At 44.3% G+C, this 17,500-nt stretch overlaps 1 protein-coding gene across 1 annotated transcript in view; it reads right to left on the bottom strand.

Moving 5' to 3' along the window:
* Nucleotides 1–17,500, bottom strand: part of unc79 (unc-79 homolog, NALCN channel complex subunit) — a gene marked incomplete at its 5' end in the record, with an annotated part of 42,140 nt that overhangs the window by 23,448 nt on the left and 1,192 nt on the right. Inside the window, 17 exon segments of the mRNA XM_080512467.1 lie at nt 743–866; nt 997–1,187; nt 1,772–2,002; nt 2,190–2,361; nt 2,525–2,754; nt 4,643–4,671; nt 7,153–7,193; nt 7,523–7,611; nt 9,785–9,837; nt 9,840–9,848; nt 9,952–10,008; nt 10,011–10,080; nt 11,630–11,685; nt 11,778–11,873; nt 12,013–12,183; nt 12,975–13,288; nt 16,855–16,975. Of these exon segments, the coding sequence (XP_080368593.1) occupies nt 743–866; nt 997–1,187; nt 1,772–2,002; nt 2,190–2,361; nt 2,525–2,754; nt 4,643–4,671; nt 7,153–7,193; nt 7,523–7,611; nt 9,785–9,837; nt 9,840–9,848; nt 9,952–10,008; nt 10,011–10,080; nt 11,630–11,685; nt 11,778–11,873; nt 12,013–12,183; nt 12,975–13,288; nt 16,855–16,975 (2,054 nt within the window).

Raw genomic sequence — 17,500 nt, 5'->3', positions numbered from 1 at the left:
TTTAAAATGCTACAGTTCTTGCTGTGGCGACCCCCACCTCCACCCTCTGTAACACGGAGCAGCTGAATAGACTCTCCGTCATTGTTTGTGTCCGTATGTTTGAACAGCGTTGCCTCTTGGTACCTGTTTGAACTGCTCCACCCGTTCATCCCGTTACTGCTTGACTACTGCTTGACTACTGTATAAATAAACGTCAGTTGGCGCGCCTTGACCTAGTTTAAGTGGTGATGTAGCAACAAAACTTAAAATCATCACCAATATTACAATTGACTACTGCATTCAGAAGTAAAAACTGGAGCACCGCCTCTCTGTCTGAACATGCGGAGGCCCAGTTACTGGAGGTAAATTAATGCAGGTCCCCGATCACAGTTGTGACAGAAACCTTGAAATTGATCCATGTACACAAGGCAGCAAGCTGTGAGCGCATATGGGATGAAAGGCGCCGTCCCTCCAACCTCCTTCAGCCTCATTCTGTGACCCAGATCCATATTCAGCAGGGCCACCGCCCAGACTCTCACACTCTCTGACAACCTGTCCAATTCACACACGCTGTGGACAGAACCGCAGGACCAGACCTGGACCGCGGGACTCAGGCCCACACGTGTGTGTGTGTGTGTGTGTGTGTGTGTGTGTGTGTGTGTGTGTGTGTGTGTGTGTGTGTGTGTGTGTGTGTGTGTGTGTGTGTGTGTGTGTGTGTGTGTGTGTGTGTGTGTGTGTGTGTGTGTGTGTGTGCTGCACTCACATGCAGCCAGAGAAGAGCCTGCTCTTGAACAGACGCCGGGTATCCGGAGAACCTGCAGCTGATGAAGCCAAACATTTCCTCCATGGAGAAGGGCAGGGGGCACAGCTCGATATCAAACATCTTGCTGTAGGGAGAGAACACAACAGGAACAGCTTGAGTTCTTTGGTGAGCTCATGCATGCACACCGACGACAACAAAACTATTGGTAGGAGCGTGAACACATTTGAGTTGGTTCGTTGTGCAGATGCGTGTACCTGAGCACCTCCCGGAACTCTTTGAGCTGGCTGTCAGGCACCTCGGTGCGGATGGCCTCCAGCCACTCCGGCATGAAACACTCCCACAGTGGCTGACTGATGACGTTGTAAGGTATCAGACACAGGATCCGGTTCAGGCCCTCCTTCAGCTGGGTCACCGTGCTACACGACTTGTCCCAGTAGCCTCCCACCTGGAGAGAAGTATGGACCTGCTTTGAAATCTCTTTAAACATACATCATCTTAGGCCGTTCCATGCTTAACCTTAGATTTTTTTAGAGATCCTGCTAAACGAAGCGCAGATTCGCAGTAGCAACAAAAGGAATCAGAAACATTTTCAGACTTGCTTTCACTAAAGAAGGCAAATGCACTACAGGCATCGCACGTAGTATCTTGCAAGTCTGTTAAGGCTCAACCCTCAATGCATCCTGGGAGTCGATGAGCTTCCACATTAAATTGCACGCTCATGTATAGAGAGTGTGCAGTCAGTTTGTGTTTGTTTTGCAGGTGATCTACTGAGAATAACTCTATGAGAAACCTCAGGCTCTTTTCACATGAGAACGATCTGCCACAAATAGATAATTTGGTGGAAAGAGACAAAAAGTTTGCCGATCTTTGTCGTAGGCCAACTTTTGATGATGCTGGCCACTTCTGGTAATCGTGTATCGTCTAGTTTTACCTCCATAGCATAATTAGTGTGTGTGAGGAGTGTGATTTAGGTATTTCTATTGTTCTAAATCCCAATTCACAATATACAGTTGTTGGTCAGGACCTTACCCTGGCAAATTCTACCGGTTTGGGCAGCAGGCACATAACCATGACATCAAATCGCACTTCGCACACCGTCTTCAGCCACTTGGTGACAAACTGTGGCTTGAGCTTCTCCACCAGGCTTCCAACCTCGTCGTCCATCATGTAGGCGGTGGAGTGAAACCACTGGAAGACCATGCTGACGAGCCGGGCCAGGCTCTCGGTGGGCGTGTTCTCGTTGGGGGTGCACAGGCTCACCTGCAGACGTGTGGGGGGGGGGGGGGGTGTTGGGGGGGGGGGGGGGGGGGGGGGGGGGGGGGGGGGGGGGGGCAGAGTGACTTTGAGCGGAGCGGCGATAAGAGGCCGTGTCGTGCACACATCCTTATCTTCCCCTCCTCGCGCTTATTGACAGACACAGCCGGTGCGATTACATGCGATTACGCACCAGGAACCAGATGCCAAACTGACTGAGGAGCCGCTGGTCGTGCTGGTCGTCCTCCTTGTTATCAAACTCGATGTTGTCCAGAGAGTGGTGGGAGGCGGACAGGCCCATCTGACGCCGCCTGTTCAGCTCAAACTCGCGCTGCTCCGCGTGAATTTCAGCCTCCTTCAGAAGGCTGGCGGGTTCGGAGAGAGGAGGAGAGCGGTGACACACAGCAGAGTGAGAGATTCGAGCAGGGAACGTCTCCAAATGGACGCAGTATTGTGTGTGTGTTCATCGTTGTGTCTGCTTCGCACCGTTGCACCCTCGCGGGCCCTGCGCGGTGTAAATAAACACACCTGATCACAGCTTCCACCGTGCACACCAGCTCCTCCGCGCCGCACTCCCGAGTGTTGATGGGAGGGGGTGAGGTCTGGTACAGATGGGTCTCCGCCGCAGCCCCCACCTCGCTGCTGTGGTGGTTGACATGGCAACGCTTGCAGTAGCGGACGGGCCGGTTGCCATGGCGCCCACAGCAGCCAGCTGAGAAGCAGGTGACCACGGCCCTCCTGACATGAGAGCTACAGTTCTACAGTACGAACCCAAGAGAGGATGAGGAGGAGGAGGAGGAGGAGGAGGAAGAAGAGGAGGAGGAGGAGGAGGAGGAGGAGGAGTAGGAGGAGGAGGGGGAGGAGGAGGAGGAGGAGGAGGAAGAGGAGGAGGAGGAGGAAGGGAAAAATAAATCTGTTTATTTCTGTTCTGGGCTGCAAAATAAAAACATGCAACAATCAAAGCAAAGCAGCCAGTCGTGTCTGGTGACAAGCTTCTCAAAATAAACACGTCTCCGTGCCTCAAAAGCAATTAACTATTCTGATTATGCCCATCACCCACTCTAATATGCATCTGTGTGCATCTGCATCAACAGAAAAAGTCCTTATGTGTCCCCTCTGTGTCTCAGGTTACTAAAAATAAAAAGCACGGCACCAGAGAGCCATCCTAATCTGATCAGCCTCTAATCTTGTGCCATCAGAGGGATGCATCGGTCCATATCAAATTAACATATCTGTCCTCCGATGACGGCGAGTTCTCCCATCCTCCCATTCAGATTTCAACTGCAATTAAAGCGAAAACCCATTCAAACACGCCGGCTTGATGCGAGTGTGGCTGTCGTTCTGACACTTTGCTCTGTCTCAGGCATCATGGTGTATTTATAAGCATCTATTCCTGGATGAAAAGTAACATCTCGTTTAGAAGTGACAGCGCCGGCGCTTGGCAGTTTAAAGAGCTTTCAGGAATGAGTGAGTCACAAAGGGAGGCGGCAGATTATAAAGTGCAGGACAAATCGGGGTGAAGGCCGCCGGGTTTGCGAGAGCGACGAGCGGCTGCTTCGGCCTGACGGGAATACCTGAGATCATCACGCACTCACTTTTCCCAGCGTCTCCCTGGAAACCAGCAGGAAGCACTGGCGCCCTTGGCAGTGCGTTCGGCGGCAGCAAACAAACATCACGCCCCAGCAGCTCCGTTTCAAGAGAGCTGCCTTTCAGGCTCAAAAATAAACGGCCTCGCTATGGATCTCAGATGAAAATATATCTGATCAAACATTTCCATGAGGTTTGGCAGGACTGGTTTTGTGTGTGGATGTTGATTAGGGATAACATTTGTCACTTTAATTACACAGTTTAATGAAGAATTGTACCAAAAGGCACCAATGAGAGCAAAATGGCATTAAAGAAACAATATGTCAGGCTTCAGTAAAGCCTCTGTTGTCGGTGGCAGTGTTGAGTCACTTTAGTCCCAGTCTTAGGCTTTCTTTACGCTATATTTTCAAGTGAAAATGAAAAACTCTGGCTGTATTGTGGGAGTCTGTTTACACGACAACAGTGCTCAAAGCCACTGAAAATGGGACATTTATGGAAACAGCTCCAGAGGTGCAACTTTTATGAAAACAATCTCTGTGGAAACGGCGGAGTAGTGGCAACTTTTTGAAAACATTCTTCATGTAAACGTCAGAAACGCTGCAGTGCGCACCACAGCCATTGTAAATAGCTCTACCTGTAATCGGACATTGTTTTCAAAACATTGCTGTGTAAACATGGCACTTGTGAACGTGGTCTTAGCCCGAGTAGTAAATGGTGCAAACCTCCTTTCACGTAGATAACGCCATTGTGTAATATTAAAGAACTGTGACCTTTATGTTAATTATTTGTCCCGCTGCTTCTTTGAGTGACTCAACACACCATCTGGTGGCATAAACATGTACTGCAAGACTGACCTGGCTGGGGCAAGTTGAACAACTTCCTGACTTCAGTAGACGTACCACAAAACACTTCAGAAAATAGTTTTGAAAGCGACTGGTTTCAGCTGATTATTTGAGGTTATATGGTCGACATCCAACTAAGCTATCATGTCTTGTACCGTCAAAACACAGAATGTTAGCGTAACTTACTCCTGGTGATGCTGAGATGTAAACGTCTTACCTTCTTTTGACAAATGGCAGATATCTCTGCTGCAAAAAATGAACAATAGTGAAAAAATAATTTCCAGACAACAGATCATTTTCAAAGACAATCATGCTTGTTCATTGCTGAAAGCAGATTAAATTGATCATATGTAAAGCATAGTATGGATTTCAGAACCAAAAATAAATAAGTTGATTGGATGCATGCTCATAATTAGCGACGATGGATATTTTTAAGAAATTCTATCATACAAAGACAAATATTTGTACTTGAATAGCAAATTATTACTCAAAAGAAATCTGCCAAAGTGTGCATGTCCCAAACATGTGATCAGTAAATAAAGTGTTTTAATTCCAGGTTCAGAGAATCAGTTACAACCTTGTTAATGTGTGAAATCAGTTGGAGAGATGCTCAGTTAGCCACCTGTTGGCTATAGTAGTTTCTTCAGCATTATCTCTATCCATTAGACTGATTATCATAACTTCATTGGAGTAGAAGAGTAGCATTTCCCATGTAATTACATTTTTAAAAATGACAGAATAGAATTAATATAAAGTAATACAGGAAATGCAATGGTGAGAAATTACAATCTGTAATACAGGATATAATGTAAAATAATGACCATGATGGGTAGAGGAATTCTACACTTGACTCCAATGGTACTTTTATGAAGCAGTTAAAAACATTTTTATTCAAGCAGGCCTTTGACCTGTCGCTGCTCAATTTTACTTTTTTTGTATAACGATGTATGTTTTTCCTACTCCTGTGTTTTTACTGATCATATATCTTCTTTTTTTGTTGTTTTTAGTACTTTAAAGCACCTTGTGACTCATGTGAAAGGTGCTACTTTCTATTCTATTCTATTCTACACAATAATTACATAACTGTCATCAAAAAACATTTACAAGTTATCAAAGTAGATTTCTGTCAGAGTAATTTTATATATAGTTGCCATATTCGTGCTTAATTATATTCATATTCAAGTTCTATCTTATTTCTGTGTATTCTCTCTTAGCAGCGCCTCTGAGGCGCTGCTCACTAATCACATGTTCTGAGCAGGTCAACCTGACCGAGGCTGATAAACAAGATGAGCCGCGTCTTCCACACAGCTGCCATCTCGACGTCCCATGCGCGGGATGTCCTTTGATTGTATTCATAGTTGATAAACTGTTAAAACTCACAGAATGTTTTGTTACTATGATGTGTATCCTGTAAACCCTCCCCTTTGTTTAATGAAATAAAACCGCAGGAGAATGGTCTGAAGCTCAGAGTGGGTAGGAGGTGTAATCTGAACACGCTCCTAGGCCATTCTCCTCGCGAGTAACCAAAGCTCATTTGTGTTGTCTTCTTCTTTCTTGCAGATTTAATAAATGTCTGTAGCCTAAACCTGACAATTTCAAGACTTTAAAACTTTAAAAGACTTTCTATCGTGGGATCTGATGCATTTAAGAAAAAGAATTAAACTGACCAAAGATAATCTTTTTTTCAGCATGCACATGATATTAAACCACGTGATTGATGACAAAGGACGCATTTACACGACAACGTTTCATATGAAAATGCATCGTTTGTGCATTTTCGTTTCAGAAAGGTTCTGTGTTAACACAGCAACGTTGTAAAAACAATATCTGTTTACATGGAAACAGCAGAAACGGTGAAAACGAAGGTGTGCATGCGCAGTAGCAGCATTTCCACCATTTGCATGGAGACAGAGCCTGAGCGTTTTCAGAAAGTTTCAAAAAGTTCCACCTTTTTAGCTGTTTTCACAAAGGTTTCGGTGGCTCTGATCACAGTTACCATGTAAAGGAACACTTTTTATTTTTACTTGAAATAGTTGTCGTGTAAACAGGCCCTACACTTCTGAACAGATGTGAATGTGTCTGTTTCATGTGCTTATGTTCATATTACTAATATTCTAAATGCATTTATCAGATGCAGACTTTATAGAAGGCAAGGAGGCAAAACAATGATAAGAAAAAATGAGGCATTATAAGATTGTCTTCAATTTATGCATAAAGTCACCAAATATGGTCACATGCTTAATGAAGGGTTACGTCGTCAATTGTTCTGCTTCAGGACTCTGAAATACAAGTCAGGTCCACTTTTTATGGACTTTACGTGAATATCTTTTCATTAAAAAGCAGTTTGTTCCTTGTTCTGTTCGCTGGTGGAGCAGCACCTCATTAGCCCTGAAGTAACATCAGCATTACTCTGTGACCTGCCTTCACAGTGATGCACGAGCAAAAAAAGTTTGCTTGGCCTTAGAAAATCTGCTTGAGTTTACATCAACTATTCAGTTACAGCTTCAGCTTGTTGTCATTACTTCTTAAATCTATTTAATTGAGCAGTGACATTTATGTTTTTGAGCATCTTCCTCCAACTAACTGATATAAACTGAACTGAATTGAATATGTGAATCCTTATTTTACTATAGATACTGTAATGATACTAATAATTATTATAGTATTAATCGCAGTGGTAGTATTATTATTGGTGTTTAAAACTCTTTCTCGGTTGTGGTTGCTCACCTTGGGGCAGGAGTACATCGACAAGCCACTCAGCATGATCCCTGCAAAAGGTCACAGAAATGTTCAAAGACTTTGAAATCCCAGCAGACACACAACACAACACAAACATCAACATCAGTCCAGCGCCATCGCCACAGAGCAATTATCATCTTCTGCATGTGGAGGAGAGTGGATGCAGGGTTTTATGATGACGATGATGATGATGATGATGGCGACAATGATCATCACATTATCAGCACAGGGGAATTATGTAACCATGGCGATGTGTTTCCCCTGGGTTATAGGGGAGTAATGAGGCAGGCGGTAGGTGATGTGCACATGGGAAAGTGTGAGGATTGAAGGATTTAAAGCGAGTAAAGCAGATGCATACCCTGCTATCCTCTGGCTGCACTCCTCGCATATATAAAGAGGAGGAGGCTTGTCTCCCAGGGCAACGGAGAGAGTGGGATCTATACACATCTGCAAAAGTAGAATGAGCGGCGTGAGCATATGGAGGTGGCATTACAAGGTGAACATGTTCATATTGTTGCTTTATATTCACACCGAGAGCGAAGCAACGATTCCAGCTATTTATAAGACAAGGTGAAAGTTGTCTGCATGATCACGAACAAACATTACAGGTGCAAACATTTAAGTTAATAGTAAGTCAATTCAGTTTATTTCCAGCATTTTCAGACCTATTTGTGATGCGAGCAAGTTAAATTGCAATCAAAGCAATGACTTATTTTGTGTTTTAAAGATCCCATACTACGCAGACTTTCTACAATTTCACATAGGTGCCGGAGGTCCAAGGCATTATAATCAAAGTGTATTTTCTCAAATCCAGGCTTGGTTCTGAATTTCAGCCAGTCTAAAAGTCCTTCTCGTGAGTTCTACTGAAAACAGGCTGTTTCTGTGTCGGTGCCTTTAAATCCTACTGAGCTGTGTCAGTCCACACCTGCTTATATAATATAATAATAAAATATGGCCCCCGCAAACTCATCTGCCTGTGGGAGTGTCAAATTTACTCAGTTGACATCATGAAGGGAAAATCTCTGAATTCTTGTATGAGCACATGTTCGCTCGAAAATTAAGCAAGCAAGTGATGGAAGTGACAGACTTTCTTCACTTCTGGGGCTTCATACACAGGCTATGGGGACACGGATGACCAGGAAACCAGTAGAAAGTGAGTTTTGCATAATATTGGACCTTTAAAATAGACATTATAAGACATGTTGCATGTTTAATGTATTCAAACACTGCAACCTCTTGAGTAAATATTGAATACTAATACAATAAAAGCAATTTAGTTATGCTTGTTGTTTTATTGAACTGGAAATTATACACTGCATCTTTTGAAAACTGCACATTACAAGAATATGAATAAAATATTCTTGCAATTGAATCTATATTTTTTATTTATAATCGATCAAGAAATGTATTTTTCTTCAGAACATTTTAAATGCTGCAGGCAAGCTTATTTATAATAGCTTTATAAATTGAACAAGTTATCTTAAATCTTCATTTTTATCATTTTAATATCTACAAATGTAGTAAACCTATTAAAAGTAAAGATTTAAAAGGTTTAAGACAAAAACAGAGCAACTCATTCAACATACTTCAAACACTGTACTGGGATGATTTCGCTTCAGCTAAAAACGCCAGACAAAAAATGTTAAATATTGCACTAATAGACACATTCACCTCAACTGAAATGTGATTTTTTTTTCTGTAAGGATGCAGACTAAAGTCACTCTCTGGGCTATTTTTAAAATAAGGCTTTCTGAAGAAATAAATGTTGAAATGCTGGACAGCCTCCCCCCACGCTGTCAAAAGATTTAGACGACCCTTCATTCAGCAAAAGGAAAATATATCGAAGCCTCCAGCTCTGCCGAGTCTTTCTGTGCAGTTTACTAAAAGTATAACCCCCCCCACACACACACACACACACACACACACACACACACACACACACACACACACACACACACACACACACACACACACACTCTGCAGTGATGTTATATAGTGATCCCCAGAAGAAGTCAGGTGACACTTTTTTACCTGTCTCCACACGTCTCCTTGGGCATGAGTGGCTGCATATGTTGCGTTTCGCCGTGCTAAACATCGTTCATATGGTGCACTGTGATTTACTGCGCTCACTTGATGCCCCCCCCCCTATCCTCAAGGGCTGCACAGGGTCACTGGTTTCAATTAAGCCCCACCCCCCCCCCCCCCCCCCCTCCACCTCTTTACCCCTCCCTGCTCCTTGTAATTGAAATCCAGGGCCCTGTCCGTGGCCCTGTTCCTGCTCTATTTGTCAGTTCTGAGCACGGCTGAGTAAAGCAGGCCCGACTTGATGAAGGCACCGGTGGAGACTGGCACAAGGCCGCACAGAAGTTGATATCATTACCCCCGGGCTCGCACAGCTGCTTGCAGATTTATTTACCGAGGAGCTCGTGTGAGCGAGCGACGCGCCTGGACGAGCTCAGCGGGAAAAGACCTGACACGAGGCCCAGACGCTCCCGGTGAACTTCTCCAGGGGAAGAAACTTTTTTTAAATACAGCCCGCGGAGCTAATCTTGCTCCGTTACGGTAACCAGCCGCCGGGACGCCGGCTTTATTCACTACGTCTCTCCGAGACGGTAATCACCTTCACAGCAGGTTTATTAATGGCATTGTGGCACTCGATGTGTTGACAGTGGATGGATTCCAGGCTGAGGCGGTAAAAAAAAAAAAGAAGAGAGTCACAGGTTTGGGTGAAAGGGAGTTGAACGAGAGACAAAAGGAGGACGGGATGGATGGGTTTAGAGGTCTGACCTGTGTACTGCAGCCCTCGGTATTCGCTGATGGCGCCCGGAGGCTTCAGGTTGGGCAGTAGTGGAACAGCATCTGCACAGCTGGAGGTTTTACTTGGGACGGTCCATAAGATATAACATAGAGCAAGTCCTGCAACAGGAAGTGTGCAATATGAGACGTGATATTTAAAAGGCCTATATTGTGCAAGTTTTTCAACAATTTCGTATCAGCGTTAGAAGTCCATCCACATTGTATTCAAAGTGCATTTGCATTTCAGCCCGTCTAAATGTCCCTCTACTGGGAACAGGCTGTTTCTGTGTCTGTCCACACCGAATCCAGACTCGTCTCGAGCGTTCTGGTGTTTCAGATTAAGTGGTTTCCCTGTTATCTGGTGACCATTTAGCATCCCTTGTCGCTGCTAAGAACAGATGTTAAAAACTCCTTTTGTGAGTCTTATTTTAATTTATGCTGACGCTAAAGGAAGTCAGTCACCATTTAACAGGGAAACCAGTTCATCCGAAACACTGGTACCACTGGTCCACTGGTTTAGAGTAGATTTATCGCTTTGGCTTGTATTAATATGGACATTCAACCAGTTAGAACCAGAATCTCAACCAGAAGGAGAGGCTCCTAAAGGTGGTCAGTTAAAAATATTGTGTGTCTGAATATTTCACATAGTTTAGCCATGTGTGTTGTCACAGTTACTACCATGTAGCCAACGCCAGCTGCCACAACTGTAAGGGGGGACTGTCTTTCATATTATACTATATTTATTCTGTATATCAGTACTGTATAGCCCCTCTAGTAGAAGAAGTGGTAATTTCCCTCCATGATGCCATGAAAGGAAAATCGCACTGTTAAAGATGATTCCTTCTCACTTTAAGAGTTGAGATTCTGATGAAAAGACAAGACCACCTTTATTTGTAAATCATCACATTTTAAACCAAAATTGTTTGTCATTTTAATAGAGAGGAATTAGAATTACAAATGAGCTCATGGTGGTCAAAATGATTAGTACAGCATTTATGATAATTATAGACTACAGATGAAGACTTACCTGTTATTTCAATTTAAAAGGCTTACATGTACAGGAAGAGGGGTTTTGTGCTTTATATGGATCTCAACACCCATTAATAATAATAATAATAATAACAATAATAAGTATTATTATTATTATTATTATTATTATTATTATTATTATTATTATTATTATAAAATTTAATTATGCATTCAACCACAAACAACAACCTGGAGAAAAGACGTGTATATATCTGGGAGGAGTCATCCTCTTACACTTTGAAAACCACTGATCTGAAGTTTATTCACTTGCATTTGTACAGTATTTATTTAAAAAAAAAATAGGTTCACTTTCCTGTCTTCGTTTTTATTAAGAATCTATTTCCTGAAACAATAATGTCAGTAAGAAAATGACTCAGAGTGAATCAAACAGCCGGTCTTCAAAAAAACTTCTGTGCTGCAATTTTATACAAAATAGAAAACATGCTATTTTAACCAGTTTCTACTTTTCTCACTAAGCTGAATTCAAAATGTTTGTAGCTTCGTAGCAGAAAATTAAAGAGACATATTTTGAATCAAACAATATAATATTCAAATAATATTAATTCAAAGTAACTTGACAAAATAAAAAACCGCTGTGAAGCTCTGTCCTATCTACATAATGTATAAAACAGAGAAATACCTTCCACACTTCTTGTTTGTGCTTCATTAGACATTCCAGCAATTGACAGTGATAAACTGGAAGGAAGCAGAGTGCAGACTTAGTAGAGATCGATAGCTGCAATTACATTTGAATGGACGCCGGGAGAGCTGTAAACACGACGCCTTACCTGGATTTGAGGTGTATTGCATTGCGATCATGAGCATAGACGAGGCAGACAGATTCACGTAGGCCGGGACGCCCCCCTCTCTCCGCGTGGAGCCCACTACGAGGAGAAATGAAACGTTAAAACTGGTGCGACGTCGCCGAGGGAAAATCTTCTGTATTCAAATGTTTGCAGTTGTTTCACCATGTAGGTTGACTTTTGACAACTGTGGTACTCTCCGTCAAAGAGTCGTACTTACATATAGCCATGGGGAGGAAAGAGGTGCTCAGGTACTCAATGATGTCTTTGTGGAGAAAAGGGGGAAATGTGGCTAAAGTGGAGATCATAGTATAGGGCAAAGTGCTGAGAATATCATCACTGAGAAAGGGCAGGAGGCAAGTTGTTGTGTAAAATATGGACTGTCCCAGATCTGATGAGAAAGGGGAAAGGCAAAAAAGACAAAGAGAGATACACAGACACTCATTCAATCAAGTGCACATACAGTATGCACATACTGTATGCAGCTACAGACGTCACAGTTACATCATATTTCAGTCATTTAACAGAATAAACAGTGTATTAAAAAAAAAACAATAACAACAACAACAACAGAAAATTAGACTTTTGAGGGACGTGAGCTTTCTTTAAAAGCCACTAAAGTAAAATTCACCCTCAGGAAAGGTAAAAGGTAAAGCAGTCTAGTCAAGAGAGATGGGTATTCATGCTTTTGTGCTTTTCTTTTCTTTTCTTATTTTTTTTACACAATGGTCAAATATTCAAGAAAACAAAAGGAGCACTGACTGTGATGCAGCCTTGGGCCATAAACAACAGTGAGGATATATATAAGTCAAGCTCAGATAACCTTTTTAATATGCTAAACAAAGATAAGGTACATTTTGCATTTTAGCTGTATAATATTAGCACATGACAGCAGAAGTCAAAACATTTTTTTTTTCTTCCCACTTTGCATAACAAACATGCAGGTCAAAGGTATGATACACAGAAGAGAAGGCCTATGTCTGGTGTATCCAATGGCTTATGAACGATTAGGTTGACAGAGTCCAGCGTGCTCCCAATCACCCCCATGCATCCCTCAAGATCCTCTGCAGGACTTCTCTCCTCCCGTTACAAAAGAGGCCAAAAAAGCAGCAGTGGCTTCATGCAGGCCAGACGGCTCGGGGATGATGATGACAAACAGTGGTGCACTGGGCCTTGACTCACCATGCTGACCGTGCTGCAGCAGGGGCACCAGGTCAAGCAGGGTCACGAGGGTCACATAGAGGCCCTGATAGTCCAGAGAGGGGTACTCTGAGAGCTGAGCGTCCCGACTCTGCTGCCCCTGCCCCCCGCGGTCTGACGGGGCATCGCGCAGAACGCTGTAAAGGAGGGAGCGAGTAACTGTAGGGTTGATGGAACTGACTTGTGGTCTTAGAGATGGGGTGAGTGGGAATGGCACAGGAAAAAGACACATGGTCATGGGCACGGCCAAATTGGAAGCTTCTTGGTTCTCCTTCCTGCCTGTGCGGGACAGAATGCTGCTCCGGGGCGGGAGGGGAGGGGAGGGAGGGTAGGAGAGGGGAACAAGGGAAAAAAAGAGACAACAAAGACACAAAAAAACAGCACATTACATTGAAATGGCACTACAGAGACAGCGTAAATAGAAAAAAACAAACCCAGATAAACCCCACATAGGATGCAGTGTCTCACTATGTATCACTGAAAGGGCACGGGCAATTTTTCCCCTGCTCCGTCTGTTCAGAGTGACTTTTTTTAAAGATTCAATTTATCTCATTTTGTCGCTCTTTGCACTTGGAAAAAACAAAAACAAAAACAAAAACAAAAAGTTAAAAAGTAAAAAAAAAAAAAAAAAAAAAAAAAAAAAAACATGAGCACAAACTGCAATGATCACTGCATCTCATGCGTATCTGGTGACAAGGAGCAAAAATATAAAAAATGGCATGTTTTCAGTGGCAACCCCATACTTCTCCAGAAAGAGACAGCGCAAAGTGGCTGTCCCTCCATGGCTGCCGTCTGCCAATCAGCAAAAGGTCGGTGACTAACATGCGAAAGGGCCAATGAGCCACGGCAACGGTTTCGAAAAAAGGAATTTCCTTGTCTTTAGTGGGGCTGTCAAGGATGGGAGTGACACCAAATTGGTTCGGGAAAATACAGAGGTGACACTTTTGAAACATGCTTCAGCCAGTAATAAACATGTGTGTGAGGTTTAGATCAAGTGCTCCGAGGTCACAGCACATGTTTATTGCACCAGAGAAATAATGTCTGTATGCATACGTTATGATACTGTACCCAGTATCATCAGGAGAAATAATGAGATCCAACAGGCATATGGATTCAGGTATCTTAAATAAATGTAACAACTAATCTACGGTAGAGGAGAAACTATAATGACAAAGGAATAGGTTGTATCAGGGGGGAGATGACTGGTAGCATTATGTTTGTGAGCTAATGCAGGATGGACAATTGTGTTTGCTGTCCCCTGGGGAAGGTGGTGGATATATTCAATTTCAGGGAAAGAAGAGGGGGAGGTTAAAAAACAAAAACAAAAAACTAGTCGGGTTGAGTGCGGAGCATCTAGGGTGGAGGGGGGGAGGAGGAGGGGGGGGGGTGGCCAGAGAGCATTGCTCTTTTTACTGCACATTATTAAAGAGCTAAGCTGTTCTATCGGGCAAATGATTAGGGATTTATCACGAGAGCCCAGATTAATAATGCTAATGTATTGCCTTTTTTTTTTTTTTTTTTGGGTGTTGGTGGTGCTTTGTCTTGTGAAAGGTCACTCAGAAAAGTTACATCAGTCGGCGAGCGAGAAAGGGGATTTCAACGTTTGAAACACATACTATATATATATATGCACAGTATTATTCTATGTCAGCAGCAGAACGTACCATTACATGACTGATCCCCTCAAAGTTATACTCTGCAAGACTCCAGTCGCTGCGTTGTTGATTTACAAACCCACATATGCGGAAAAACCAGCAGACTGTATCTCAGAGTATGACTTTTTCGCTGCCCATTTTGTCATATAGAAAAACATCATTCGATTAAACAGTGAACATAGACATCGACAGACGCACTCACACTCACACGCTCAGACACACACACACACACACATATGTACACACGGGACGCCACAAACATATACGACACATAAAACACATGTAGAAATGCACTGGTACAAACACATGACATACAATTACTGTCCTGAGCCTCGACTGTGTGTGTGTGTGTGTGTGTGTGTGTGTGTGTGTGTGTGTGTGTGTGTGTGTGTGTGTGTGTGTGTGTGTGTGTGTGTGTGTGTGTGTGTGTAACACTCCTGTCAACAGCTCCTTCCCCTCCTACCTCTCCTCGCCCTCACTTCATCTCTAAACTCGTCATTTTGAATCCCTTCTAATGGAACTCCTCCTCTCTGCCACCTCCACCTCCATCTTCTCCACCGTGACACCGCCCACCAGGCCAAAACAATGGCCGAACGGCCCCGAACGCTGTCTGTTGACCGCAGTCATCCTCGTGAAGTGATACAGTTTGGCAGAAAGTCATGGACGCTCACTGACGCAGAGATTCAGTCTGACTAAGCTCGTCTCTCCGTGTCCACTCGTCGCTAAACAGAAAAAGAAATGTAAAGCTTCTTTTATAATCTGGCCTTGCGTCGGACCTGCCGGCACCGAGAAACCACTGCATGAATCAGCCTCCTTTGGCCAATTTGAGAGCGTTTTGTTTTCTTTCCGGGGGAGCGTGACACATACCTGCTCCGGTCATTACGGCTCACTACTCCCACTTTACTCACTCTTTTTCATCACTCTTTTCACCAACATGTTTTTTTTTTTTTTTTTTCCCCTTCAGCTTGGCCTCAGAAGACACAGGTGCGTGTGTGTGTGTGTGTGTTCCAAAACACCGCTCTAATGGTTTGTTCTGCATACCCGAGGCTAAAAGGCTGCGCTTCCAGAGAATACGAATACGGAGGATCCGCTCGCTCTGGCGTCATACTGAGTGACTCTTTTCTCACTCTGACCACACTCCCCTCGGAGACCAAGTCGTCACTTGGGTCGACGCGGTCTCCCCCCCCCCACCCCACGATTGCAGCCTCTGTCACGCTCAGTCTGGGCCAGGAAAGGCCACGTTTTTAAAAGCAGTGAAATGGCTGCTGGTGCTGTGCAGACCCCCCCCCCCCCCTCTTTCGGCATCACGTGAAGTATCCAGGATAATGTGAGCGCCGCTTGGCAGAGGAATAATCCTTATGGGGCTGAGGAGTGAAGTGTAAAATTGAGGCCAGCTGCCAATCGCAAACAGATTGCACCCTAAGCTGATAATAACGGCAAAAGTGGGACATACAACTTCAGCCACCAGTAATCTAACCTTTTTTTTTTCTAAATTAGCTAATATGAAAGGACGTCGCGGCTGTTTTTTCTGTGACGCCATGCCAGAATCATCACTGCAGTGTGTTTCTGATGTGGACAGAGCGGCAGGGAAGAGGGGGGGGGGGGGGGTCGCACAAGGCAACTTATGAAATTAGATTTGTCCAAAATGGCCGCCTACTTGACCTGTGCTGAAGGAGGAAATAACATGCTGTTCCTTCCTCGGGCTTTCACAGCACTCGGGGGAACAGGCTGACCCTGCAACCTGCAAAGCTGGAGGAGATCCCCCCCCCAACCCCCCCAACCCATCCTCGTCGTTGGCCCCTCTGGGAAGGACGCAACGAGACGGCCCCCAGGAGAGCGTCCGTCTAGCAACCGACCACTGAATCAATAAACATCACTGAGCTGTCTGTGTCTAAAACATCTCTATAACTCTACTGCTCTGTCCTCCTCTCTCTCTCTCTCTCTCTCGCTCTCCCTCTCTCTCTCTCTCTCTCAACCAACAAGCCCACCTCCCTCGCTCGCTTCCCCCATGTTGTGAATTCATGTGAGAGACGTCTAATGGTGTCACTGTCATCCCTCTCAGGAAGTGTGTCAGAACAATCTGCTGTGCTTCACCTCAACTAAGTCAAAAAAGAAAAATTATAAAAAATAAAAAATAAAAAAAGCTAAAATATCACACATTCTACAGTCTGTTACGTCACCTGATGGCTCCAGAGCAGGGTACTTACCTGAGCAGGGTCTGGGAAAAGTATTTCAGTGTGTTTGCAATGTCTGTCCCGGAGGGCACGGGGTAAATATTGTGTTGCACACGGTTGTGATACTCTTGCAAGTATCGTATCTTAGAGGCAACTGGACAAAAATGAAGAGCAGAGTAAGAAGCGTGTCAAAAAAAACCCAGTGAGAGACGGAGGGGGGAATGTAGAACACATCACAGAAAAAAGTACAGCATGCACGAGTGTTTGCTCCCACTGCCGCTGGCCGGCGTCCATGTTTGTCATTATTCAGCACGGATGCTCCAATTATCAAGTTAAACAAAGGGCCCGCGTTCCCATGGCTCCCTTGGCCTTCGCCAGGTGACCTTTTCGGCACGGCGGCGAGGTCACGGGAAGCCCCCCGAGGAAGGGGAGCAGCCTACTGCTCGCGGACACGCAGCTCGTGTACAAAAGGTTGCCGGTTCAAGTCCCAAGACAAGCTGTGGCCCGGCGTGAAGACGAGAGAGAGAGAGAGAGAGGGTTCAAGCAACGCCGAGGACGTTTCATCTGCTCGCTTGCCGAGGACGCGGTGGTTTGAGACGTGTCCCTCGTTTACGGGGATGGTGGTGGGGGGGGCTAATGAGGGATGAGATAAGTTAGAGAGGGTGATCGCTGACCCATT

The sequence above is a fragment of the Blennius ocellaris genome, assembly GCF_963422515.1.
Source record: "Blennius ocellaris genome assembly, chromosome: 17".
Lineage (NCBI taxonomy): Eukaryota > Metazoa > Chordata > Actinopteri > Blenniiformes > Blenniidae > Blennius > Blennius ocellaris.
The sequence above is the reverse complement of the archived record's forward strand: the minus strand, read 5'-3'. Positions and strand labels throughout refer to the sequence as shown.